Source organism: Oncorhynchus tshawytscha, linkage group LG06 (genome assembly GCF_018296145.1).
Source record: "Oncorhynchus tshawytscha isolate Ot180627B linkage group LG06, Otsh_v2.0, whole genome shotgun sequence".
In the NCBI taxonomy this organism is placed as follows: domain Eukaryota; kingdom Metazoa; phylum Chordata; class Actinopteri; order Salmoniformes; family Salmonidae; genus Oncorhynchus; species Oncorhynchus tshawytscha.
In genome coordinates this window covers 34,154,654-34,176,736 of record NC_056434.1, presented here as the reverse complement: position 1 = coordinate 34,176,736, position 22,083 = coordinate 34,154,654, and the positions used below count along the sequence as shown (strand labels likewise).

The 22,083-nt window shown below is 42.6% G+C and overlaps 2 protein-coding genes across 3 annotated transcripts; both read left to right on the top strand.

The window, feature by feature from the left end:
* Positions 1 to 2,849: 2,849 nt before the first annotated feature.
* LOC112252471 (kelch-like protein 42) lies at positions 2,850 to 7,221 on the top strand. The gene is made up of 8 exons (XM_024423715.2): positions 2,850 to 3,810; positions 3,993 to 4,181; positions 4,336 to 4,520; positions 4,676 to 5,027; positions 5,125 to 5,270; positions 5,570 to 5,724; positions 5,886 to 6,043; positions 6,137 to 7,221. The coding sequence occupies exons 1-8, from the start codon at positions 3,559 to 3,561 to the stop codon at positions 6,317 to 6,319; spliced, it is 1,620 nt and encodes a 539-aa protein (XP_024279483.1). The 5' UTR covers positions 2,850 to 3,558; the 3' UTR covers positions 6,320 to 7,221.
* A 799-nt stretch (positions 7,222 to 8,020) lies between these two features.
* LOC112245388 (carnitine O-palmitoyltransferase 1, liver isoform) lies at positions 8,021 to 21,764 on the top strand. 2 transcript variants are annotated; one of them, XM_024413439.2, is made up of 19 exons: positions 8,021 to 8,294; positions 14,682 to 14,778; positions 15,090 to 15,229; positions 15,548 to 15,719; positions 15,871 to 15,972; positions 16,128 to 16,265; positions 16,441 to 16,518; positions 16,630 to 16,737; positions 16,971 to 17,055; positions 17,268 to 17,463; positions 17,584 to 17,769; positions 17,951 to 18,056; positions 18,978 to 19,094; positions 19,291 to 19,455; positions 19,636 to 19,770; positions 20,314 to 20,466; positions 20,581 to 20,694; positions 20,890 to 20,982; positions 21,107 to 21,764. In XM_024413439.2, exons 2-19 carry the CDS (start codon positions 14,701 to 14,703, stop codon positions 21,197 to 21,199), a joined length of 2,259 nt encoding a protein of 752 aa, XP_024269207.1. In that variant the 5' UTR covers positions 8,021 to 8,294; positions 14,682 to 14,700; the 3' UTR covers positions 21,200 to 21,764. The 2 variants fall into 2 exon arrangements, with proteins under 2 accessions (XP_024269207.1, XP_024269206.1); XM_024413438.2 differs by having other exon boundaries at positions 14,682 to 14,841.
* The last annotated feature ends 319 nt before the right edge of the window (positions 21,765 to 22,083 follow it).

Sequence of the window (22,083 nt, the reverse complement as noted above, 5' to 3'; positions counted from 1 at the left end):
AAGTGAGTGGTTCTATGACCTGGATAAACAGTGGCATAAACAGTGGCATGTGCTTCCAAAACACATCAATATTTACATTGTCATTTCAGGACTATGCCCAGTCTCGATTTGATGCTTACTTACCTTTTTAGTTTGGTTCATTTACTCAAAGTATGTATAAAGGGAGTTGAGTGAAATGATAACGTAGCAGAAACATGGTTAACAAGGCAGATGTATTAAGTGGTGAAACCAAGCCAAATAAGGGGGAAAAACACCCACTAAGAGTCTGAGGTGGATTTTTACAAGATAATCCATCGTTTGAACTTTTATATTTATAATATACCACTATACCATCCATATAGTATCTTTGCTTAGTAGCATCCAATACTTTGCACTGCCTGTAACAAGTAACGGTGAAGCAGGGACTTATCTGCAATCCAACTAAATGCACTCATCAACCCCTACTATGAAATACGAAATTCAGTGAAAAAGCACAGCAAAAATGTATGTTGTTTGTTTACATTAGTTATCTACTGGTTCCATACATTTCTTTTCAAAACCTGTAGTCACATTGTTTTGTATTCATGTGCATTCTTTTACAGTCATTCAATTCACCTTCTTTTTATTTTACCCCACCTCGTAATTTAAATGATTATTGTTGGACTTCAGTACACATTTGACTTCAGGGTCAAAATATGCACATTTTGTGTTGCATGTTTTGTTCTTGACTTGTTTGTTAAATGTGTGTTCTTGTTTGGTAAATGTGTGCTCTGTGCATGGTGTTGGGTGCTGGCATGGACATAATACATAGAATGGCAGAGAATCAAGCTGCAGCTCAGAACTCCATTCATACTGTAGTTATCTGTTGCTTTGTAGTACAGTATGGAACACAGACTGATGGTCCTATTCATTTAGAAATAGTAACTTAGTGGCCGGAGGAACACAACAACTCTGTTGCCGGGCAAGATTGTATGTTAACATTTATGATCATCGTCATCTATCAGTGAAAGTGTTAACGCTGTGGGAAAAAAGCAGACGCTCAATTGCATAGTAAGTCAAATATGTTCTTAAACAGGATGTTGTTTTTGACCTTTCTCTATGATGGGGTCTGTTTGAATGGGGCCTAAACTCAATGTATGGCCTACCTGTTTCAGCATTCTCTCTAGTTAAACTATATAGCTATATAGCCAGTCTGAGTCTCTAGAGACATTCTACCTCTTCACAACAATCAGGATGATTTTGCACATTTTATGTTTGCATGACAAATGAGCAAATGTATAAAGGAGTGAAACTAAATGATTCAAAAACATGTTTTTGGTTATAGACAATGGAAGCTAATTGCACAACATATCTCAGAGAGCAGCTTATGAAAATAATAATCTCAGTTATATACTGTACAGCTTTCAGTATCAGAATGTGCTAAGTATCGTCATCCTTTTTTTGTTGTTGCTGAAAGCCGTCTGGCTTTTATGAAGTCATTGCAATCTGACTAGGTTTACCTTGCATTCTAAAGCTGTTCCATTACTAGTAAATGGTATAGAACTGTCTGTCACAATTTGACTATTGTAACGGATCTATTCGTCGTCTGACGACGAGTATGAAATATCGGACCAATGCGCAGCGTGGTAAGTGTCCATGTTAATTTATTAACTGAACACACAAAACAAAATAACAAAGTGAATGGAAGAAACGAAACAGTTCTGCAAGGTGACATACACTAAACAGAAAACAACCACCCACAAACAAAGGTGGGAAAACAGGCTACCTAAGTATGGTTCTCAATCAGAGACAACGATTGACAGCTGCCTCTGATTGGGAACCATACTAGGCCAAACACACAGAAATATCAAACATAGAACAAAAACATTGAATGCCCACCCCAACTCACGCCCTGACCAACCTAAAATAGAAACATACAAAAGGAACTAAGGTCAGGACGTGACAACTATGCCCAACGTTTAGATGTTTGTCATTTTCCATTTCATACCAAGAAAGACAATAGCTAAATAAAACTGTTCATGACTTTGAACCATAGATTTTGTGTCTGATTAAAATGTGCATTTGGACACTGTTTGTGTATGCCTAAAGTATTATTTAAACCAAGTGTAATATCATCTGCATGATTTTTAAATTCAGATCCAAAGATAATGAAAATGGGATCAGGTTGAAAGAAAAGTTATTTTTTTCCTTGGAATGGCAATCATTTGAACACGTCAAAATGTTGTTCAGTATAATTTCTAATGTTGTAAATGATTTAGTATATTTGTTTGCTAAGTGCAGTACCCTCAGTTTTGGTATGTCGGTTATAGTAAAGGTTCCCCTATGAATTGACCCTATAATATCAGAATTAGAATGTATGCTGTGGATATAGGCCAGTGTTAGATTTTAGAGAATATGAAACTGCCTACTTTAGAAGCCAGTGCGTCATCATCTAGCTTCATTTTTGAGTATTTTACATTACATCTCAATCCTGTCCAAAATCCTCCTGCGGTGTAAATATGATAAATTAACAGCTAATAAACATGCTTGATACCTGATTGATTATGGATATTAATTTATTGATATGGCAACAGTTCTTTTCACCTTGTACGTGTACTGTAGAAAAACAATACATGTTCAGGAACCAGAGCTCCCCCTAATGGTACAATTCTTAGCAGATTTAGGGGAGTCGTATTTCACACTAGCATACTTAATGCTAATCTATAAGGATTGGGTAGATATTCAATATGGAAATAGCTGCACCTCTTAACTAGGTGGGAGTTTCACTGTATCACTAACATCTATATTTCTTCCTTTCAGTGCATAGAAGGAAGGGGAATGGGGAGTATTTAGGGGTAGGGGCTATGGGTTCATTTGGAATTAGGCACAAGTCCCCCATGATGCCTAAAATAGATCAGTCCTGTAGAGCTGTTTTTCTGCACCCAGTTCCATGTAAGCCCTGCTTGGACTGTCTATGGAGAAGAGGCTTTATAACTGACCTTGTCTACTCTCATACGGGGATCAAAGCTGGATTTTGGATTTATGCACGTTTGGGATGTCATTGTTAGGGGTCCAAGCAACATAGTTGCTGTGGACCAATTGCATTTCTTTCTTCTTTTGTGTGGCCACTGGTGTGTGGCATTCAGCGAGTATTACAGCTGCTGCTGCTGCTGCTGGACTGTTATCTTATCAGCCATGTGACTCTGAGCTGCGATGGATCAGGGAGATAAATGTGTGTTAGGACCCTCGAGTGTCTGTTCAGTGTTCAGTGTGTTTCCTTCGTGCTCTGTATTGTTGTTGTGTAATGCAAGCCCTTCTCCTTGAGTTCTCTATAGCAGGAGGTTGTTGTTTCTAGGATCTAAGTTTAAATCTGGGTTTCTCACAGTTAGTGGCTAACATATGCCTGTTTTTCTTCCTATGACAAATAGTTATACAATATTAGCATAATTGGTCAAATGTATGACATGAATCTTTAAAAAATGACACAGATATATTTTGGCTAGAACCTAACACAGTTTTGAGAGACAGAAAATAAGATTGATTTGTGAGATAGATGAGGTAACGCCCTTTAATATTAGTAAATCATATTTTCTCCTCAGTATGATAAGTCATCTCAGACCGTATGTGAATGTTGTGGTGCTGTGGATCAGCGGGTGGTTGAAGTATGCGTTAGAGAAGGTGTGGAGAATGCCGTTCTCAGTGCCACACACCTGGGTGACATCACCAGGCAACTCAGGTGAAGGACTGTATGACAGGTTGTCAAAGGAGTGGCTAACCAATGAGGTGTATCGTACCTATCACCATGGAAGTGGAACAATGGTTACAGTCCAGACTAGCACACATGCCTTCTACGTAAGTTAACCGCTGCTGTATGTCATCACATCATCCCTGCATTGCCTTTAGAAATGGTACACCTCACTTCTCCATAATGGAGTTTGTCTCATCGGACATACTGCAGAATTTTTCCATAACTTGACATAATGACAAAGATAACATTCCATCTATGTTTTTTTGTTCTTTCATGTGTATATAAGGTGAACCTTGGTCGACTGACTGACTGTAGTGAGTACTTCAGAGCCCTGTCCCAGTCCAATATGAGAGAGACCACAGAGAGCCTGATTGTCCTGGACCACATTCCCTCCTCAGTCTTCCATTCCCTCCTAGAATTCTGCTTCCGGAATGACTTCAGCGTTCCCCCGGAGGAGTTGGGAGAACACATCCAAGTGGGTGGATGTCTTATTCCCCATATATCATACTTATTTTCCATTTATATGGAAATTAATCTGTCCCAGGCTGGCACATCACACAGAGCACCAGCAATTTATTGTTTGAAATGTCGTATGTATGATAACTCAATTTCTCTGTCTGACTCTGGAGGTGGGCAGCTACCTGCTGGCTGAGGCCTTTGTGTCGCAGTGCCTGTTGGCCCTGTCTGGTGTTCTAACCCCAGACACCTGCCTGTCCTACCTGGCTCTGGCCCGGGACATCAGCTGTACTGAGCTGGAGACGACTGTGTTCTCCTACCTCAGCAGACACCTTCTGGAGCTGTCTCACCTCACCAGGTACAGCATGACATTCCCCAATACTTGACCTCATTTAATCGGCCTACTTCATGGGTTTCAAGTTCCACACCAAGCAAATAATCTTCAGCTGCAAGGAGTGAACTCTCCTTTCAACTGAAAATGGATTATTCTTCATATTGTGAATGCATGTCCAGGTGTTTGCCAGCTGAAGACAGGGCTGAACTGACCCGTCTGAGGTGGCAGGGTGATCTCCGGCTCTGCTGCGTGAGGAAGGAGAACCTGACCTCCTGGAATGACCTAGAAACAGAAGCCGCCCGCCACCTCTTCACCCTAGATGGATCAGAGGTCACTGGTGACTGGCGTCCACTAACAGAGCTCCCCTTCATGTCTGATAAGTGGTGCTTCACCACGGTGGTTCTACTCAACTACCTCTACCTCATCGGTGGCTACAGGCAGCGGGCCAAGAGGGGCTGGGAGTTCAAAATGGCCTCCTTTAGGTACAATCCCTTCACCAACACCTGGGTCTCCACTGCACCTCTCATCAAGGTACAGGAAAGACATCCACCTCATGAAAATCAATCATTGTTAATCATTGTTATATAAAACGTATATTAAGTGTCTGTATCTGTTGTCTTCCCGACAGCACAGGAGGCATTTCAGTGCGGTGTCATGTGATGGCTGTATCTATGCTGTGGGAGGCTGGTACTTGGACTCTTTGGTGACTCCTGACTCTAGCACAGCCCTCTACACTGCTGTGGAGCGATACCACCCCAGGGACAACACATGGACGTAGGATACGGCTCCTACCTGGATATTATTGTGTATTATTATGTTGCTACTATGGCTGTCAAACGATAAAAACATTTCATCGTCTTAATCACAGTATTTGCTGTGATTATTTACTCGCGATTAGTCACAAATTCAGAATTGGAAGATCTTTTTTTATATATATACAAAAAGCATTACAAGAATATCGATGTCTTGATTTTGTCCAAAGTAACTCGAGTTGACGGATTAACTCTGACAGCCCTAGCTGCTACTGTACCTCTTAGTCTAACCTTTAGGTTTGTGTGTGTTCTCTGCTGCAGGTTTGTCTCCTCTCTGCCTTTGACTGACTTACAGTTCACCATGTCCCTGTCCCATGACCTCCCTCTGGCCACCAGCCTGGGCTCCCATCTCTATGTCCTGGGGAACATCCAGAGGACTGGAGAAAAGCTGCTTCTACAGTATGACACCAGGCAAGGTAAAGCAGTATCAATCTTGAGTGGAGTTGTTCCTTGCAACCTTACGTGTTGGTCAATTGCAGGCTGTAGTCTAATCAATAACAGCCTTTGAGCCCCTATCACACACATACAAACACACACAGACAGACATGCACACTCCTGTTTTCTCTGTCTTTCCCAGACTTATGGTCTGAGCTGCTCCCTACCCTAACCAAAGCCAACGCTGACCTCCCCAGCCTCTACTTCCTGGGTGCCACGGACCGGCTGTTTGTGATTGGAGGAAACAACTCAGAGAATGTGGTGACATCATTCTGTGTGGAGTCTGGGAAGTGGGGGCAGGTGAGACCACCACCTAAGCATTATCTTGAATGAGATTAAGTTGCTTTAAATGCCATAGGCCTATCTATCTAATCCTCCCGTTTCTGGTGCTAGGTGAAAGGGGCTGAGAAGGTAGCATTAGCTGGACAGGGGACAGTGCTGGGTGACCAGGTGTACATGCCAGGTATAGAACACAATGCTGCTGTAAGGCTGGATCTCCACTCTCTATCGCTCACTGTCCTCCCTCCTCTACCCATCTGCATTCGCTATGAAGCCCTCCTTCACCTTTCCTTCTAAAACAACTTTCATCAATTAGTCTGATTTGACTTGCCTTGCTGTTTCTGGGGTTCAGGTCAGGGTTAGTGCTTCTGGACAAACGCAGACTCATCATCAAGGGGGTCTTTGCTACATGTGGACTTCACCATTCTGTGTCAGCAACAATATGCCTTGTCCTGCTTTCACTCTGCCTTACATGACAATTTTTTAAACTTATGTAGGCCTAATCTAAAGGAGATAACTCACCGGACCGATTGTTGGTCTGTACAGTAGGGGGCTTGCACGGTGTCCTCCGGCTTGTGTTCAGTTTGCAAATTACAGCCAAGACTGTTCAGAGGTGCTAAGTACTCTCGCCAGCAGATGCTAGACAATCCTACCGGTCTGGCCGTCTCTTAAATCTTTACCCGGAGGAGGATGGGCTCCCAATCTAATTTTCTTCTTAGTCAGGTTCCTTTTCAAGGTTTCCTAGGGAGTTTTTCACAGTAACCACGTTTCCTTCCAGTTTTTATGTGAGTGAAGTTATATCATATAAATTTTTAAAAATCACGAGAGCTGTGGTGGAAACAGGAAGTTTTGGTACAATTGTATAAATGCCGACAGATCATTTGTGCGTTCGACGTGGTGGGATCTTTTTGTGTTGGTAAGATTCATTATGGCGTTGCAGTGGAAACAACTTAATGCGCAAGTATTGATATATTATAACAATATCGAAGGTAACCTGGAGTCACATGTGATGATATGGTGTGTGGTCCTACTACTAAGACTTGGGAAATCATGCAGTTTATTAGGATGCAGATGAAATAAGTTATGATGAATTTCACAAAAGTGTGCGGTGATGAGTTTGATGCGCCTTTCCAATAAATGTTGAGTGTGAAATGATGATTGATGCTTGACTGCCATTTGACAAATAAAGAAATTCTGTCTCTTATCCATAATAATCTCATCATGTAGACTCACTAGCCTACCCGTACATTGTGCACAGCCTATCCGCACTGTACAGTATCTGCCAGCTCTTGTGTAGAGCGCACATGCTAAGTACAGAGTAGGCACATTTGCTATTTAATGCAACAGTTTTTATGACAAAATTATCGGTAGAATTTGATAGGCATAGAAACACAATGAACTCTAGATATTTATTCAGTACATGAAAGCTTGTGTGCACTACATCATTAGTGTGCACTACATCATTAGTGTGCACTACATCATTAGTGTGCACTACATCATCACATACTGATTTTTAACAGAAACATGTCAGTTTGGTGGAAACACCACTGGTGGGACAATGCACACATTTTCTTTATGCAGAATTTGGAGTATCCGTGTGTGAAAATCATTTGCTAATTGGATTGAAATATAGCTACTATTACCTTTGTTTACTCTTTTGGGAGGTTTACTTACTTATAAGCACTTTGTGACAAATGTATTTGTGATATAGAGGTTAAAGGAGAATTAACTGCTTGGTTGACTGCCTAAAGCTTAAAGCCTGCCAAACCATAAAAAAACAGTGTGTCCACAGACGTAGTGATAGAAAAATGGAACATGGCGAGCTATTACGTAACACAGCAACGATAGACACACTGTTCACAGAGAGATGAAACTCGCCTCAAAAGTTGCCTCATAACTATGAATTATTAACCATTTGTCACTGGGTACCACGGCCAAAACGTAATATATATACGGAAATAGATTGATGAATAAACATCAGGTGTTTCTAGTAGTACTCTGCAGGGGTTTGAATGCTATGTGGTCAGCAGGCACACGAGGATACAGTCTAGCTCTAGATGGTGTCCAGTTGCAGAAAAGAAAGGGGGTAGAATTTTGCTCCCAGTACCTGAGGAAAGCCGCTTCAAGGGCATAGGAGTCACAGACAGAGCACAGAGGCAGCACACACACAGAGAGCTCAGCTCTGGTCCAGAGGGATTCCACTGTGAGAAACCAAAGTCCCTGTCTTCTTCTGTTTCACTTCAGCCAAGCTTGAATTGAATCGATTTTCAAGGTATTGAATTACTGAATGTTTGGTTTTTGGATTGTTATTATGTATCAATTCTTTGGCTACTGTAGATGTCTATGTCTCTAAGAAACACTAAGTATGTAATACTGTACTCGTGTAGTTAGTTACCATATAGATTTGTTGCTGGTGCTGGGTTGGGTGTCACCGTCTGTGCACCTGAGAGCTATAGGAAACATTTCAGATGCTTGACAAACAAAAGCAAGTCAAAGGTTAGTTATTCTCTAGCCCCCTTGTGCCACACAATAAGTGTGTGTAATAGGCTAACGGAAAGTTAATTCATAGGAAGTCTGCATCCTCACAATTGATTTGAAAAAGTAAATGTTAACTGAAGGAAATTAATTGTCTCATTCTTCAGTTGATATTGTTAAAATCTAAACTTTTAGCTGACCAGACACATATTATAAAGCTATACTGGAGAAATATCCACTGATGGCACTGTAATATGTATTTGGCACTGTATTATGTATTTGGCACTGTAATATGTATTTGGCACTGTATTATGTATTTGGCACTGTAATATGTATTTGGCACTGTATTATGTATTTGGCACTGTATTATGGCCCTGGTGATCAAACCTAGTTATTAGAATATTTTTGATGAATACACCATGCAAAATGTTTTTTTATGTGGTCAGTGGTGTAGTAGCCTGCTCTTCCTAGTCTGCAGTGTTTATATTTATAAACCGGTTCCACTTCTGAGCGCATGCCAGTAACCCAGGCCACACCGGCCTCTATATCTGCCATTTCAACTTTGCCCTACTTGGCTGCCGGGCACGGCATATGACATGGAAAAAGGAATTCAAGCCCAACTTGTCAGTCAACCGGGCCACAACATAAACAGACTTATGACCTCCACATACAGTTAGAAAATATTGAACTAATCCTTGAAATTACAAAAGGGCTGCATATGGCTATTTCTTAGTCATTGTTTCCATGAGTCTATGAAAATTAACGTTTCTCTCACCTGAAATTGATGTGAGAGAGGTTCGACTACATTCCTGCATGCATCCATTCCCAACCGTCAGCCTAAAGTTGGTTTGGTTTTAACCATTAGGCTAGAGCAATAGTAATGGCGTCTTTTAGTAGGCACTAACTCCGTCATGGCTCGTTGGCCAATGCCTATGGGGAAATTACTGTTTTTTTGTGTGTTTTTGGATAAACGCCAAAAATAAGGTCTGTGGAACTTCTTGGATATAGGGGGCGCTCTTTTAATTTATGGATTAAAAAACGTGCCCGTTTTAAGCGCAATATTTTGTCACGAAAAGATGCTCGACTATGCATATAATTGGCAGCTTTGGAAAGAAAACACTCTAACGTTTCCAAAACTGCAAAGATATTATCTGTGAGTGCCACAGAACTCATGCTACAGGCGAAACCAAGATGAAACTTCAACCAGGAAATGGGCAGAATTTTTGAGGCTCTGTTTTCCATTGTCTCCTTAAATGGCTGTGAATGCGCCGGGAATGAGCCTGCCCTTTCTATCGTTTCTCCAAGGTGTCTGCAGCATTGTGACGTATTTGTAGGCATATCATTGGAAGATTGGCCATAAGAGACTACATTTACCAGGGGTCCGCCCGGTGTCCTTTGTCTAAATTGGTGCGTAATCTACAAGCTGCACGCAGTCATCCAGTGATTGAGAAGAGAGAGGAGGCTTTCAACGAACGATATATCATGAAGAGATATGTGAAAAACACCTTGAGGATTGATTCTAAACAACGTTTACCATGTTTCAGTCGATATTATGGAGTTAATTTGGAAAGAAGTTTGGCGTTTTGATGACTGATTTTTCTGGGTTTTTTGGTAGCCAAACGTGACGCACCAAACGGAGCGATTTCTCCTAAACAAATAATCTTTCAGGAAAAACTGAGCATTTGCTATCTAACTGAGAGTCTCCTCATTGAAAACATCTGAAGTTCTTCAAAGGTAAATTATTTTATTTGAATGATTTTCTGTTTTTTGTGAAAATGTTGCCTGCTGATGCTAACGCTAAATGCTACGCTAGCTGCGCTAGCTGTTACACAAATGCTTGTTTTGCTATGGTTGAGAAGCATATTTTGAAAATCTGAGATGACAGTGTTGTTAACAAAAGGCTAAGCTTGAGAGCTAGCATATTAATTTCATTTCATTTGCGATTTTCATAAATAGTTAACGTTGCGTTATGGTAATAAGCTTGAGGCTGTATTCACGATCCCGGATCCGGGATGGCTAGAATCAAGAGGCACAGGCTTAGGAGATCTTATTCGTTTTGTTCTATGATCTTCATTGGCTAACGTAACTTTTTGTGAATTTCGAAGCATATATGTAATCAAAACAAGCACATAAAGGCTTCATATTAATAAAGGTCATGTTAACTGACTGATGTTATCTCATTAAAAAAAGTATATGATCTCCTAATTGCGCATAGAGTGCCTTGCGAAAGTATTCGGCCCCCTTGAACTTTGCGACCTTTTGCCACATTTCAGGCTTCAAACATAAAGATATAAAACTGTATTTTTTGTGAAGAATCAACAACAAGTGGGACACAATCATGAAGTGGAACGACATTTATTGGATATTTCAAACTTTTTTAACAAATCAAAAACTGAAAAATTGGGCGTGCAAAATTATTCAGCCCCCTTAAGTTAATACTTTGTAGCGCCACTTTTTGCTGCGATTACAGCTGTAAGTCGCTTGGGGTATGTCTCTATCAGTTTTGCACATCGAGAGACTGACATTTTTTCCCATTCCTCCTTGCAAAACAGCTCGAGCTCAGTGAGGGTGGATGGAGAGCATTTGTGAACAGCAGTTTTCAGTTCTTTCCACAGATTCTCGATTGGATTCAGGTCTGGACTTTGACTTGGCCATTCTAACACCTGGATATGTTTATTTTTGAACCATTCCATTGTAGATTTTGCTTTATATTTTGGATCATTGTCTTGTTGGAAGACAAATCTCCGTCCCAGTCTCAGGTCTTTTGCAGACTCCATCAGGTTTTCTTCCAGAATGGTCCTGTATTTGGCTCCATCCATCTTCCCATCAATTTTAACCATCTTCCCTGTCCCTGCTGAAAAAAGCAGGCCCAAACCATGATGCTGCCACCACCATGTTTGACAGTGGGGATGGTGTGTTCAGGGTGATGAGCTGTGTTGCTTTTACGCCAAACATAACATTTTGCATTGTTGCCAAAAAGTTCAATTTTGGTTTCATCTGACCAGAGCACCTTCTTCCACACGTTTGGTGTGTCTACCAGGTGGCTTGTGGCAAACTTTAAACAACACTTTTTATGGATATCTTTAAGAAATGGCTTTCTTCTTGCCACGCTTCCATAAAGGCCAGATTTGTGCAATATACGACTGATTGTTGTCCTATGGACAGAGTCTCCCACCTCAGCTGTAGATCTCTGCAGTTCATCCAGAGTGATCATGGGCCTCTTGGCTGCATCTCTGATCAGTCTTCTCCTTGTATGAGCTGAAAGTTTAGAGGGACGGCCAGGTCTTGGTAGATTTGCAGTGGTCTGATACTCCTTCCATTTCAATATTATCGCTTGCACAGTGCTCCTTGGGATGTTTAAAGCTTGGGAAATCTTTTTGTATCCAAATCCGGCTTTAAACTTCTTCACAACAGTATCTCGGACCTGCCTGGTGTGTTCCTTGTTCTTCATGATGCTCTCTGCGCTTTGAGACTATCACAGTGCAGGTGCATTTATACGGAGACTTGATTACACACAGGTGGATTGTATTTATCATCATTAGTCATTTAGGTCAACATTGGATCATTCAGAGATCCTCACTGAACTTCTGGAGAGAGTTTGCTGCACTGAAAGTAAAGGGGCTGAATAATTTTGCACGCCCAATTTTTCAGTTTTTGATTTGTTAAAAAAGTTTGAAATATCCAATAAATGTCGTTCCACTTCATGATTGTGTCCCACTTGTTGTTGATTCTTCACAAAAAAATACAGTTTTATATCTTTATGTTTGAAGCCTGAAATGTGGCAAAAGGTCGCAAAGTTCAAGGGGGCCGAATACTTTCGCAAGGCACTGTACATAGGTTCTGTTAGGTCCTATCAGAACTCGGCTAGGAGAAGTGAACGTCTGTTCTCACATACTCCTTAAAAACCATTGTTTGTTAAACTAGAAAAAAGCAGCAATATTACTGTTTGTCTCTAGAGCCACCATGGCAACAACATTTCCATGCACTTCCTCAAAATAGTCAGAATGAATCAAAGAAAAATCAAGAAATCTGTAATACATTTTTACGTTTGACATCTACCTAAGATGTTTGGTGCAGTACTTCTCAAGTGAAAAATTGTGCATGAAAACTAGTAGTGCACATACAGTAGGTGTCACGACTCCGACCGAAGGACACTCCCCTTCCCGTTCGGGTGGAGCTCGGCGGTCGTCATCGCCGGCCTACTAGCTGCTACTGATTATTTCCTCCCCCTCCTTATGTGTTGATTGTGTGCACCTGTTTTGAGTTAGGTAGTAGGCTTTATTAGTCAGCCGGCCCGCAGGGTTCCTTGTGCGGGATTAATTATTGTGATCGTCTGTTTGGTGTACTTATGTGCACGTCTATTGGGTTTTGTGTTTTCCCATTTTGTGGGTTTTCCCTGGACGGTTTAAGTCCTCCTGTTTGGGGCATTTGTTTGTTCAGTACGCCCTGTGTTTTTGTGAGGGTTGGCTTATGTTCAGCGTTTGTATCAGTGCATTAAAATAGCACTCCCCTGAACTCTCTGCTTCCAGCGCCTGACTCCTCACCCACTACACTCAGACCGTTACAGTAGGGCCTAGCTGCTGCTTAGCTCTCTTGTCTCTCGTTGAATGACAGCAAGCACTTCATTGAACAATCCCGTCCATATGTCCTACCCCTACTGTTGACCAATCACCAATGAAGGGGTGTAGACATTAGCTACCAAATTTCAACTTGCCTCAAGAAAGATGTGTGTGGCGAAGAGCTGGGAAAAAAACTGCCGAACACCGAAATTAACAAAAACGCCACAAAATGGCGTCATAATATATTTGTGAAACAGGCGTAAGCCTGTGTTAACTTTAGACCTTATTGCCGGCATTTATCCCATAACCCCATTCTTTCCCCATTCATATCCCCCATAAGAATGGCTGGAACCAACCAGAAATAACTAATTTCCTGGTTTTTAGGAATATAAACAGACATGCTCTATTTGATAATTGCGCAAAAAAAATAAGGATTTAATATTTTAAATATATTTCCACACTATGAAGTTGAAATAATACTGTGAAATTGTGAAAATTAAGATAATGTTCTTTTAGTGTTTGAGCTGTTTGAAAAGCCTGCCTGACATTTTTGCTTGTTTTGCATGGGTGGGGTTTTAAACCACTGGTGACAACACTAATATTGAATCCTACTACACCGGCTTTGATGCTCGTCGGATGTGGCAGGGCTTGAAAAATATTATAGACTACAAAGGGAAACCAGCTGCCCAGTTACATGAGCGTACCAGACGAGCTAAATGCTTTTTATGCTCGCTTCGAGGCAAGCAACACTGACTCATGCATGAAAACACCAGCTGTTCCGGATGACTGTGTGATCATGCTCTCCATAGCTGATGTGAGCAAGACCGGTCAGGTCAACATTCGCTGTTCTACCTCTTCCTGGCCAAGACTGTAATACCTACATGTTTCATACAGACCCACACAGTCCATGTGCCCAAGAAAGTGAAGGTAACCTGCCTAAATGATTACCGCCCCGTAGCACTCACGTCGGTAGCCATAATGTGCTTTGACCAGCTGGTAATGGCACACTTCAAGACAATCATAACAGAAACCCGAGACCCACTCCAATTCACATACCATCCCAACAGATCCACAGATCGTGCAATCTCAATCGCACTCCACACTTCCTTTTCCCACCTGGACAAAAGCAACACCAATGTGAGAATGCTTTTCATTGACAACAGCTCAGCGTTCAACACCATAGTGCCAATAAAGCTCTTTACTAAGCAAAGGACCAGTGACTCCTGTGGTGGGCCGGGCGCAGTGTGCGCTAACCAGGTGCAGGTGTTTCCTCCAACACATTGGTGCGGCTGGCTTCCTGGTTGGATGCGCGCTGTGTTAAGAAGCAGTGCGGCTTGGTTGGGTTGTGTTTCGGAGGACGCATGGCTTTCGACTTTCGTCTCTCCCGAGCCCGTAGGGGAGTTGTAGCGATGAGACAAGATAGTAACTACTAACAATCGGATACCATGAAATTGGGGAGAAAAGGGGGTCAAATTCAACAACAAAAAACAAACAAAAAAGTGAATGAAAGAAAGTGTTACTACTTCACAGACAGTATCTCTTCACAATCATTACCAATTTGTGTTGGCTCATTTAGGGTTAAAAAAAGTTGAACGCCTCTGTCTATATCTCTCTCTTTTTAACAGGGTCTTCGACGTCACCGGGATGGCAGAGGCACATCAGGCAGTTGGCTTCCAGTTCACCGTCACCTCAGACGGCATCGACCTCCACCTGAGCCGCGAGGTACTCAAACACATCTACCTGTCGGGAGTGACGTCATGGACAAAGCGCGCCATAAGATTTAAAGTTTGTTTTCCAATTATTAAGTAACCCTACAGTTATTACCAATCCTGGACATGATAGCTAGCTTGGTGTTTATTGCAGTCCAGCAATAAAACAAATTAGTCAAGGTATTATTATTGCCTTGATTTAGTCAGGTGTGTGTAGCCTACTGCTGAGCTGGGACAAATGCTTGCACATCTAGGAATAGCCTAGTTGGTCTGTTTGTAGGCTAACTACCTAAATGAACATTGAATTATATGATTTTATTTCAGAATGGGATATTGACAGGTGTCTACCCTGCCAGCCCATCCAGTTTGCTGATCGTTGTGATAGCCATAATGAGCACCATATATGCCAAGATAGACCCATCACTGGGAATGATAGACACCATCAAGAGGACCATGTCTGTCAGGTCAGTGAGCAAATAACACAATGATGAACAGGCACTGTGGAACAATGATACATCTTCTTTTCGGCCTGTGGTTATCTGTCAAAATAATTTCCTTGTGAAGAACAATAAACATAATTTTGATTGTTTGATGGTTTGACTTTTTGCCTAATGCTATTTTGTTGTGATAAAATTAGGTAAAGTTGTGTTCTCTCCTGTGTCCAGTGGCTACATGACAGTGATGAGTGCCATTCCGTTTGAAAAACAATTTTAAAAAATTTGCTTGCTGCAGTACCTGACTGGATTTTCTCCTTTCCACTCTCTCGTCTCCCCTCACTCCAGTGGCTACATGACAGTGCAGACCCAGACAGTTCTGAGTGCCATCCTGTTTTCCACAGGCCTGTGGCTCTCTCTCATCCTCATGCTGAGGTACATTCTCAAGGCCCTTCTCTCCTACCATGCCTGGATCTTTGAGTCCCATGGCAAAATTAGCTTCTGCACCAAACTCTGGCTGGTATGTCTGTTAAATGTCTCTATTTCAAAATCAACATGACCAAAAGTGCAGCTCACTCATAGCTCAGAATCAAGACAATATATTGTCTGAGCTCAGTATTGGATTTTTCTGGCAATTAACCCAGTCATTGTGTTGTGTTGTTTCTCCTCAGAGTCTGGTGAAGATGTTCTCTGGGCGCAGACCTCTCCTCTATAGCTTCCAGACCTCCCTACCCAGACTACCTGTGCCTAGTGTGGATGACACCATAACCAGGGTGAGAGGAAGAGAGATGTGTATGTGTCTCATATGCTTGGTTGAAATACAATATCAAACTGATAATTTGTTCAGGAGAGACCAGGACCAGTATATAACCATACATGTACACTACATATCGGTATTATATCATATAATCTCTCTATGACCTTGCAGTACCTGGAGTCAGTGCGCCCCCTGCTGGATGATGAGCAGTACAACCAGATGGAGGTGGTGGCCAATGACTTCAAGAAGGACCAGGCACCCAAACTCCAGAAATACCTCATCCTCAAATCCTGGTGGGCTACTAACTATGTACGTATTCAGATTGTTTCAAAGTGCCACGTTAGGATACATTAAACAATAATGTTGGTAGCTTTATTTATAAAAAATAAATGACTATTACTGTTTTGGTGAGTGATGAAATTGCTCTTTAAAACAAAATAGTAGTCAAACAAATGATTGTAATAGATTGTTTTACCTGTTGCAGGTGAGTGATTGGTGGGAGGAGTACATCTACCTTAGAGGCAGGAGTCCCATCATGGTCAACAGTAACTTCTACTCCATGGTAAGACATGTCTGTACTGTACGTGTACTGTAGACATTATACAGGGAACATGGCATTAATTAAGATGCATCCAGTACCCTTCCCTAATGCTGTAATGATGATCTGATTTAGGATCTGCTGTACGTGACTCCCACACACAGACAGGCAGCTCGGGCAGGGAATGTTGTTCACGCTATGCTGCAGTACCGCCGCAAACTAGAGAGAAGAGAACATGCACCGGTAACGAAAACCCCTCTCTCTGTCTCTCTTGGACCCATGGCCCTCTCTCTACCCCTTAAATAACCCAGGTCATCTTCCTCCTCCTTCTCTGTTAGCCTAAATCATCCTCCCACTGCCTTTGACTTGTTTCTGCTCTACTAAAGTAACCCCACTCTCTCTCTCTCTCTTTTCTCTCTCTCTCTCTCTCTTTTCTCTATATCTCTCTCCCTCTCCCTCTGTCTTTCTCTCACTAGTTGAGGGCTCTGGGGGTGGTGCCCATGTGTTCTTATCAGATGGAGAGGATGTTCAACACCACACGTATCCCTGGTATAGAGACAGGTGAGCACACTGCTGCCTGCTGGGGGCATAACACTATCAGACTATCGCTGGGTAGTTGCATGACTAAATATGAACATGCATTTGTGTAAGACACATCTTCCAACAATTGAAGACAAAAACTATAATTCAAAAGGAGCGTTATGTGCATCCCCCCAACCCACAAATAATGTTCTATGTTCTCTCCTCTCCCCCTCTCCTTCTCCATGATCCAGACTTTGTTCAGCACCTGAGTGACCGGAAGCACCTGGTGGTGTACCATAAGGGCCGCTTCTTTAAGGTGTGGCTGTACTACGGGGGGCGTCACCTCTGGCCCTCTGAGCTGGAGACTCAGTTCCAGAGGATCCTCGACGACACCACCGAGCCACAGCCTGGGGAACTCAAACTGGCTGCCCTCACAGCCGGCAACAGGTATTCACACATATAGGCATGAAAGCGCAAACACACCTGCACACACACGCACAGAGGGGTACATATACACCCCCCTTCCTTACACGCACATCAGAAATAAAACAGCCACCTCTCCTCCAGAGTTCCGTGGGCGCGGGCTCGTCTGAAGTACTTCAGCCAGGGTGTCAACAAAGCCTCTCTGGAGGCCATCGAGACGTCAGCTTTCTTCCTCAGCCTTGATGACGAGGTGCATGGTTATGACCCTGACAAGCTGAGGTCATTGGACCTGTATGCCAAGTCCCTGCTGCACGGGAAGTGCTATGACAGGTGAGACAATCAGGAAGTGCTATGACAGGTAGGACAGGACAGGAAATGAGGAAGAAAACATCTATTGTGAAGTAGGCCTATTTTTCACTAAACTGTAGTTTCGTGGTAAATTGCTGTTCTGTGCACTGCCTTGTGATGAGTGTGTTACAGTGTTTAACCCGATATGCATTCTTTCTCTCAGGTGGTTTGACAAATCTTTCACTCTGATCGCTTATAAGAACGGTAAACTGGGGGTTAATGCAGAACACTCGTGGGCAGACGCTCCCATTATAGGACACATGTGGGAGGTAATAACCATATTATTGATGGTATTAATGATGTATTGCATTAATGAACAAACAAGTTTTTCTAAAACACATTATAAACTGGGTGGTTCGAGCCCTGAATGCTGATTGGTTGAAAGCCGTGGTATATCAAACCATATACCACGTGTATGACGTTGGTAACCAGTTTATAATAGCAATAATGCACCTCGGGGGGTTGTGGTATATGGCCAATATACCACTGCTTAGGGCTGTATCCAGGCACTCCACGTTGCATCGTGCTATGAACAGCCCTTAGCTGTTGTAAATTGGTCATATACCACACCCCCGTGCCTTATTGCCTAAATATAGACTAAGTGTACAAAACATCAAGGACACCTGCTCTTTCCATGACAGACTGACCAGGTAAATCCATGTGAAAGTTATGATCCCTTATTGATGTCACTTGTTAAATCCACTTCAATCAGTGTAGATGAAGGGGAGGAGACAGGTTAAAGAATGATTTTTAAGCCTTGAGACAGTTGAGACATGGATTGTGTATGTCTGCCATTCAGAGTGTAAATGGGCATGACAACAGTGCCTTTGAACAGGGTATGGGAGTAGGTGCCATGTACACCGGTTTGTGTCAAGAACTACAACACTGCTGGGTTTTTCATGTTCAACAGTTTCCCTTGTGTATCAAGGATGGTCCGCCATCCAAAGGACATCCAGCCAACTTGACACAACTGTGGGAAGCATTGGAGTCAACTCGGGTCAGTGGAATGCTTTCGACACCTTTGTAGAGTCCATGCCCTGACGAATTGAGGCTGTTCTGATGGCAAAGGGGGGGTGCAACTCAATATTAGGCAGGTGTCCTTAATATTTTGTACACTCAGTGTACGACATTGTGATTAATTGGGATGTGTGTTGTGTGATTCTAATGATTGTTGTGCTGTCTCTGTGTAGTATGTCCTAGCAACGGACTGCTTCCATTTGGGCTACACAGAGGAGGGACACTGCAAAGGAGACATCAACAAGGGCCTGCCTCCCCCCACCAAACTACAATGGGACATTCCACTGGAGGTATGGCTTCTAATGGGTTAGGGATAAAAGTTGTAGCTTTAGTAAAGAGGAAATGGGATGAATGAAATTTCTCTCTGTAGAGTCAGTAACGCTAGTTTAGACTGTGTTGTGTTCAGTAGACCAGTCAGTAGTTTCTACAGGCTGCCCTGTGTCTTGTCTGACCCTGTCTGTCCTCTGGTCTCTCCTCGTCCCTCAGTGCCAGGAGGTCATTGAGGAGTCCTACATGGTTGCCAAGGTGATAGCTGATGACGTGGACTTTCATGGCTGTCTGTTTGATGAGTTTGGGAAAGGCCTGATCAAGAAGAGTAGGACCAGTCCTGATGCCTTCATACAGCTAGCACTACAGCTGGCCCAATTCAGGGTGTGTGTGTGTGTGTGTGTGCGTGCTTTCATCATGAATAGTCCTGACACCTGACCTGATGTCAACGGATGATACCAGACAACCAATACAACACAATGATTGGGTTAACATTAACAACACAAGACACTATCAAGTCCATAGCAATGCATCTGAATGTATTTTGTTGTCTATGTGTTGTAGGATAAGGGGGAGTTCTGTCTGACGTATGAGGCCTCAATGACCCGGATGTTCCGTGAGGGTAGGACAGAGACGGTTCGCTCCTGCACCTCAGAGTCCACAGCCTTCGTCAGAGCCATGGAGGACAAGAACACTGCGGTGTGGACACGCCTCGGTTAATCATGTCAGAGAAAATATAGAATGAACTAATGACAACACAAGAGCAGTAACAGTCACCTTCCACTTACATGCTAGTACGTGCCAGACTATCAGACGGTTGACAGTATCTGATGTTAAACACAGTGTGGGTTCAGCACTACAGGTCAGTAGTTCCACAGTCAGTAGCCTTGTCTGTGGGAGTTACTGATAGAGAGTGACATGATGTAACTTCCAGTAAGGCTCAGGTCACTCTGACTGAAAACTAGGTGACCAGGACCCAAATGTCTGTTTCTGGACTCTGATCTCTGAACTTGGCCAGCTACTGGCTATGTACTTTTTACTTTTGCTCCTACCTGATTTAGCTCATCAAAGTGCTGATAAACAGCTGATAGGTAGAATCAGGTGTGTCTGAGTAGGGCTGCACCGAATACCTGCACACTCAGTTGCTTTCCAAGTGGAGGGTTGGCCACCACTGCTCTATCTGTTGTGTTTTTGAGCTGTATCTAGGTTTTGATTGAATACCCTTTGTTTCCCTGTGGAAAGAGTGCCCAAAAGTTGGACCTCTTCCGGAAGGCCGCAGACAAACACCAGAACATGTACCGTCTGGCCATGACAGGCTCTGGCATCGACAGACACCTCTTCTGTCTCTACATCATGTCTAAGTACCTCAGCATCGACTCACCATTCCTCAAACAGGTGTGTGGGTGTGATGTTAACACCATTATACATGTTAAATGATACTTTGGTGACCAAGTGAAATGATATCAGAGATTTACACTTACCCCCTCACCCTTCTCCCTCTCCGTTTAGGTGTTGTCAGAACCCTGGAGGTTGTCCACTAGTCAGACTCCTCAACAGCAGCTCAACATGGTTGACATAAAGACGTTTCCCAGATACGTGGGCGCGGGGGGGGGGTTCGGCCCTGTGAGTCAACCGCCCACACGCACATGCTATACACACACACGCTTAGACAGACATACGGTAATAAATTAGCTAGTACCAGAATCTCAAGTCCTACTGCCGTTGTGTCCTTCTCTGTTACTTCTTCTATGTCTGCTTTTACTTTTATGATGTGATCAGAGTTAGGGGTGAGTGGTACTGTCTCTCCTGCGCCCCCAGGTGGCTGATGACGGCTATGGCGTCTCTTACATCATTATAGGAGAGAACCTGATCACATTCCACATCTCCAGCAAGTTTTCCAGCCCTGAGACGGTGAGACCACTGTCTAACACTACACAAACCTACTGAATCGCACAGTATATAGCCCTCACATATTACCTTAATGGCAATCTAGGTGAATATTTATCAGGTTAAACAACTGTCTTGTTCTCTGTAGGACTCGTACCGCTTTGGACAGAACATTCGACAGGCCATGCTGGACATTTGTGCGCTATTCGACCAAAAAGACAAGAATGAGAAAGAGATGTGATGAGAAGACAGTCTGGAAGGTCTTTATAACCTTCATACCACATTTTTGTGCTCTGTGACTTTACAACATTGTTTCCCAAACGGCTGGTCACCACTAGTCTCTTCTGGGTAATGACTTTAGACTGGGTTAAGTTATAAAGCTTCTGGATATCTACTCAGAGAGCAGGAGGAATTGCTTTGCAGAAGAATACATATTTAATAAAGCATTTTCACTATTTATATCAGACACTATCCTTTCTATAAAAGGGCAGTGAATTTTGAGTATAGTTTTGAACCGATTCTGGCAAGAGCAATGGAGCACATAATGCCTTGGTGGCCATATAGAACTATTATTAATCTGATTTTGATTGAAGTAGAATGATATATGAATGTAGCCTTGTAAGGATAGGCCACTCAACTGTTTAGAGAGAGGTCATAGTATTTGCTTCTGATTGTAATATGTGTACACTTGTATATACCATTGTTTTGAGTATTTTAAGTGTTGTAATATATAAGGTTGTATATTGGAATCTGTTATGCTTATGTATTTGTGTTTATTAGTATATTATAATAAAGGATATGTTGATTGTTTGACTTCTTCTTTGGACTCCAGGACAGTTGGAAACCTCAACTGTGTGGCCAGCTGCTGTTGCCATGTATAATAGAGGAATGACATTCTGGTGTACAAGGTGGTTAGTTACTATATGGCATAATGACAATTTAGGGCTCTATTCAATCTGGATCGCTGAAGCGTTAGATTGCGCGCTGGAAATGTTAAGGTCTTCTCCGATTGAGCCGACATATGCAGCGTTTACCGTGAATGTAGTCTCCACTAATGCTGGAACATTGCCTTTAAATTTCATTTACGCTGTAATGCTGAACTTCCACGAGTCAGATTGAATAGAG